The sequence below is a fragment of the Diabrotica undecimpunctata genome, chromosome 5, assembly GCF_040954645.1.
Source record: "Diabrotica undecimpunctata isolate CICGRU chromosome 5, icDiaUnde3, whole genome shotgun sequence".
In the NCBI taxonomy this organism is placed as follows: domain Eukaryota; kingdom Metazoa; phylum Arthropoda; class Insecta; order Coleoptera; family Chrysomelidae; genus Diabrotica; species Diabrotica undecimpunctata.
In genome coordinates, this window is record NC_092807.1 from 157256490 (window position 1) to 157262489 (window position 6000).

The 6000-nt window shown below is 34.5% G+C and overlaps 1 protein-coding gene across 3 annotated transcripts in view; it reads left to right on the forward strand.

Moving 5' to 3' along the window:
• Positions 1 to 6000, forward strand: part of LOC140442030 (probable metabolite transport protein CsbC) — a 71305-nt gene that overhangs the window by 47941 nt on the left and 17364 nt on the right. Inside the window, exons 3-4 of one of the 3 annotated variants that reach the window (XM_072533069.1) lie at positions 914 to 1000; positions 1081 to 1266. The exons of 1 other annotated variant lie outside the window; for it this stretch is intronic. In XM_072533069.1, the coding sequence (XP_072389170.1) occupies positions 914 to 1000; positions 1081 to 1154 (161 nt within the window). In that variant the 3' untranslated portion in view covers positions 1155 to 1266. Of the gene's footprint in view, positions 1 to 913; positions 1001 to 1080; positions 1267 to 2062; positions 2197 to 6000 lie in introns of those variants that run through there. One more of the 3 variants, XM_072533068.1, reaches the window with a different exon arrangement.

Consider the following 6000-nt stretch of genomic DNA (forward strand, 5'->3'; position numbering starts at 1 on the left):
CCTAATTATCACAACAGCTCTTGAGATGGCCTCGTCAAATGAACATGTGACAGTGGTGGAGGAAGATATCGACCTACTGGTCATTTTGATTGGCCTTTGTAGCCCTGATATAAAAAATGTATTTTTTTTGAAGCCAGGAAAAGGAAATGTTTCGCAAAGCCTCTACAACCCTCATCTGGCTGCTGAGAAAATCCTATTGGATCATATTTTATTCCTGCATGCGATGAGTGGTTGTGATACTACTTCTGCATTGTTTAATCAAGGGAAACTGAAATTTCTTAAAGTCCTGCAGAAGAACAAAGATTTGAAATCGGTAATTGAAGCTTTCAAAGACCCTAATTCAAGTCAAGATGAGATTGCCACAGCAGGAGACATATTTCTCACGGCTCTATATGGAAAAAAAGAGACAAAACTAAACGATTTAAAATATAAACAATACGTATCTTCATCATTCAAAAATAAGACCAACATTTCCTCATTGCCCCCAACTGAAGAGAACATTCACTGAGAGTTTACTATCAGGTACAGCAGTGGTTATCCGGTCAAGCCACACCTAACGAGCAACAAAAAGACCCAAGTGAGTGGGTATGGCAAAAAACTAGTAGTGGTCTTGTGCCAGTACCAACTACTTTGGACCCTGCACCAAACTCAATACTCCGGTACATTTTATGTAAATGTAAAAAGGGCTGTCAACGCAATTGTGGATGCAGGAAGGCGGGACTCCATTGTTCCCCAATATGAGCATCATGCGAAGGACTGTGTAACAATGTTGAGCCCCCAGAAGACAGCTCTGACATAGACGTAGAAGAAACTGAAGAAAGAGAGAGAGGTATGTTGGATCTGACAAGTTATTTTGTAGTCATTCATCTCTCCTTGATATATGATATGTGTCTCTTCTCTTTTTATTTTCCAGGAGAACGACTCCCGACGCTGACGATGGAGCAATCAGACCCTGAGCCAGGACCCGATGCCATCGAAGAACCTCAGTACGATGCGGAAGGTATGTTTAATCTCACAATCTATTTTGAAATCTTCATCTCTTCTTGATAAATGACTTAACTTTACACTTTTATTTTCCAGAACAAGCAGAACCAAGACTCATGGTTATCGAAGAACCTCAGCCAGGGCCTTCCAAAAGACAACGGCTCATATAAATTTTGCATGTTATAATTTATAATCATAATAATATATGATCATAAGTAACGAGATTTTAAGTTTTATTTTGTTACGAGTTCTACCTACCTACTGAATTTGCATAATTTTTGCCTTTTTTCTTTTTAATTACTTGTGTGGAAAACCAGGTGACGTTTATCAAATGACAGCATCCATAAAAATTAAATATTGAAATGTAAAAAGTGGGTTCTGCATAAACTGGTAAAAATTTACAATTTTCAACTTGCACTAGAAACCGAACGATTCGTCTGAAAAAAAAACGAAATACTGGTATTTGTAGAAAATTTCAAGTACTTTAATTTCTGTTAACAGGCCATTTACCAAAAGTTGATAGTTTTCGAGTTTTAAGCAAAAAACCCGAAAAAAGAAAAAAAAAACGGTTTATTCTGTTTTTTTTTTTAATGTTGCGTCACGAAATTTTGTCCGCAAACCCCAGATTCGGATTAAGCACCCCAAAAAACATATGGAATGAAAAAATCAGAACTACCCCAAAACTCTCATGGCAAAAATACAATTTAACTAAACTACTATGCACCTCATAATATAGTGAAACGCACAAAGGAACTATTGTTGGGTCATTAAAGTTTAAAAATTTAATTACAATATAATCCACTTATCCATGTTACAATCAGTCCCTTGTTTAGAACAAAGCTTATGCATATAATGCGTATTATTGATAGAATAAAAAAACCTTTTAATAAAATATTTATATTGTGATGTAATTTCGAGTGGAAGTTTGTCAAAGGGATAGTACGAAACATCCGAACGGTATAATTAAAAGAAGATTAATTTTCTCATTATCAATCAAAACAAACCTCAAACTGATAATGATTTAAATTTTAATTGGAGTCCTGTTATATACGTTTGCAGTTGTGAACTTTAAAAAGTTTTAACTTCCTTTAGCAATTTTTGCTTAGTATACCGGTGTCAGAACATTGCTTGTGAAAATGACTGTTACATTAAAAGCAAGTTTTGAAAAGGAAACTAAAATAAATTGGCGTGTTTATGGAACTGCACTAATAGGTAATTGTTAAATTTTTAATTTTTTTTAACACCAGCTTACATTTATACAAGTTTTTCATCTGTTGAGCGTCAAATACATAAAAGTCTATCTTAATAGAATATTTCATATAATTTTTATTGTATTCTTATTTCAATACCTATTATTTCTTACATTTTTCCTGTTCTGTTTAGGCTCTTTGTTACTATCGCTTTCTATGTAATTCCGTTGGTCTTCTCGATCTCTTATTTTACTATTAGTTTGGCGAACTTTCTTTAGTTGCCTGTTGTCTAGCGTTCTTACCAACTAATCGAACCTTATTAGTTACTACCCTTCTGTGTGCTTCATAACAGGTTCAACCTGCAGCATTACGGATACGGTCTTTCATAATATTAGTTTCAAAATATTCACTGAAATTCTTTTTCAGTACGTGGTTCAACTACAGTTCTGTTTAACTGCAGTTGAATCACGTATTTAGGTTGTTTAACCAAGGAATGCGTGTTCTTAAAAAGAAGGAAAAACCTTAGTTTTTTCCGTCCTTGGATATTCCCCTGCATGATCCCTTACAGCATTGCGTAGCGCTCACCCCTATAATCATGGTCCAAATATTCTTCTTTTGCTAGTGCCTATCCTCTATGGATGTTGGCTACCACAATGGCCTATCGTATTTTATTATCGGCTGTTCGAAGTAGGTCTGTGGTGGTCATACCTGTCCACTGTCTCAAATTCTTAAGCCAGGATATTCGGCGGCGTCCTGTTCCTCTATTTCCTTCTATTTTCCCTTCTAATATCAATAGTAGGATTCTGTGTTTATTTTCATTTCTCACTCAAGGTCCGAAGTATGCTAACTTTCTTTCTTTAATGGATTTCAAGACTTCAGGTTCTTTTTGTAAACGTTGCATTACTGCGTCGTTAGTTATATGATGTACATATGATATTCTGAGCATATGACGATAGCACCACATCTCGAAAGACTGCAACCGTCTGCAAGACTCATCAGTGAGTGTCCATGCCTCTGCTCCATACATAAGAACAGAAAACACATAACAATTAAGGATTTTGAGTCGGAGATGTAAGTTCAATGTTAAATTGCAGAGAACTTTCTTCATCTGTTGGAAGGCACTCCTTACTTTTTCGATCCTACATTTATTCTCGTATGAGTAATCCCAGTTGTCTGTGATGTTGCATCCTAGGTATGTTATTTTTTCTGTTCTATCCAATACCTCATTGTCTGCCATAAACTTTGCATCTGTATCTTGGTTTTTGCTTATTATCATAATTTTCGTCTTCTTATTATTAAGTTTTATTCCATATTTTCTACCAATGTTAACTACTTGATCTATCAGTGTGTGTAATCCTTTAGCACTATCCAGAACAAGGACAGTGTCGTCTGCATACTTTACCGTTAACAATCACGCCATCAGTCGTTTCTCCCAAAGCTTCTTGAAATATATGTTCAGAGTATGCATTAAACAGCAAAGGCGAAAGTATGCGACCTTGTCGTACTCCTCTTTGTATTGGGACTTCCTCAGATAATTGATTGTCTACTCGAATCTTGGCTACTTGTTTCCTATAGACATTGGCTATTATTCTTATATCCTGGTCATCGATGTTTGCGATTCGCAAAGTTTCAATAAGCCTCTCATGCTGTACTTTGTCAAATGCCTTTTCGAAGTCAATGAAACAAACAAAAACATCTGTATTAACATCTATTGTTCGTTGTATCAATACTTGTATGCTAAAAAGTGCTTCTCTTGTGCCAAGACCGCTGCGAAATCCAAATTGTACATCAGCAATACCCTCCTCCAATTTCTTGTATATGCGAGAATGGATGATGTTTAAGAATATTTTGAGTGAGTGGTTTATGAGGCTAATGATTCGGTGTTCTTCACATTTCCTAATATTTGCTTTTTTTAGCAGTGGTATAAATATGCACATGTACCAATCTTTTGGTAAAGTTCCTGTTTCATATATACAGTTAAATAATTCATAATGTCAATTTGATTATCTTCTATCAATTTCAATACCTCAGCATATATTCCATCAGGTCCTGACGCTTTGTTGTTTTTTAGACGACTTACTTCTGATTTTGTTATTGTTGGTTCATTCTCGGACGAAGTATATGACGTTGTCATATACTTCAATGTGTTGGTTGTCACTGAACAGTTCTGCTATATACCTATTCCTGCCATCTGTCCAGTTTTTCTTGCGTATTGAATAGTATGTTTTCATTTTTATCAAACAGTGCAGTGGGCATTGTTGTTCTATATATAGCTGCCATTTCTTTGATCTTCCTGTGCATATTGAATATATCATGTTTTCTCTGTAGGATCTCTATTTCTAAGAATTTCTCTAACAGCCAGGATTCTTTTGCTAATTTTATTTCTTTAAGTACCTTTTTGTGGTGTTCCTTGTACTTTTCTGCGTCTTTATTCTTAAACTCTCTTCTTTGCTCCATAAGCTCTAAAATATGATGTATCATCCATGGTTGTTTTATTTGTCTTTCCTGTTTGATGTTGTTTATTGTTGTTGTTACTAATACATCTTTGATCTCGTTCCACATTGTATCTATATCTTTTCTATTATGTGTTGCAATGTCGTTAATTTTGGTGTTTATTTCTTCTTGCATTTGTTGTTTTACGTTGCTTTGTTTCAATTTTTGTATAACGCTCGACTTTCGAGTTTTTTTCATCCTTACTCTCAGTTCAACAAGCAGTAAGTTATGATCGGAGTTAATATCTGCTCCAGGATAGGTTTTTATTGAAGTAACCGCATTACGAAACCTTTTATTTATTAGAAAATAATCTATTTGACTTCTAATTATTTGTTGCGGGCTATCGGCGGAAGACCTTCAGGTATATAACCTTCTAGCTGGTAGTTTGAATTGGCTGTTCATGATTACATTATCTGTTTCTTGACAAAATTGTATCAGTCGTTCTCCTCTTTCATTCCGTATACCCAATCCGTACTCTCCTATTATGCCTTCTACTGTACCCTTTCCAATTTAGGCATTAAAGTCTCCCATGATTATACTGACTTCTTCTTTTTTCATATTTTTCGATTCATTTTTTAATTCTTCATAGAAATGTTCAATCTCCTGCTCTGAGCTATCCGATGTTGGTGCATAAATTTGTAAGATATTTTCTACAAAGCTACTCTATCCGAGATTGGGAGAAATCCTGCAACCGCACCATCCCATTCTTTCCTAATATTGCAACATTTTAATTATGCTAGTGTTTAGGACTTCTTCTTTTATTTTATTTTATTAATAACAGCATCAACCACTTTGGGTTATTAACAGTACTATAGTTATTACATAGATTTTTAAATCGAAACTGTATTTTTGATTATTAGGTTCAGAATTAGGCAAAAAGTTTCATATTTTACAATTTGTAAATATGGTTTACAAAACATTAATAGTTATAATTTGTTTAAAACAATATCTTTCAGGTAGTTCAACATATTTGTAAATTTACAATGTGCTCATTGTAAATTTACAAATATGTTGAAAATACTTTTCATTTTGGTAAATGCGTTTCTTGCTTACTCAACTCTTCCTTCAGTATGGTCGTTGTTGTCGTTAATAATTTATGCTAAATATTTATAGTCCATTGGAAAGTTACATTTAGGATTGCATTTTTGCATAGGACGCAATTTCCTTGTCTTGATGTATAGGGAGGTTAGTATAAACTTCAGTTTAAGTTTGAGGGTCCGCCACCCTAGTCTTATGGCGACTGCGGTCTTGGAAAAAAGGGTCCAAAGGATTTTCGCTTTGTATCTCGTAAACTAGCAGGCCTACAAAAAATTGTGTTAGACATTTTTTATAG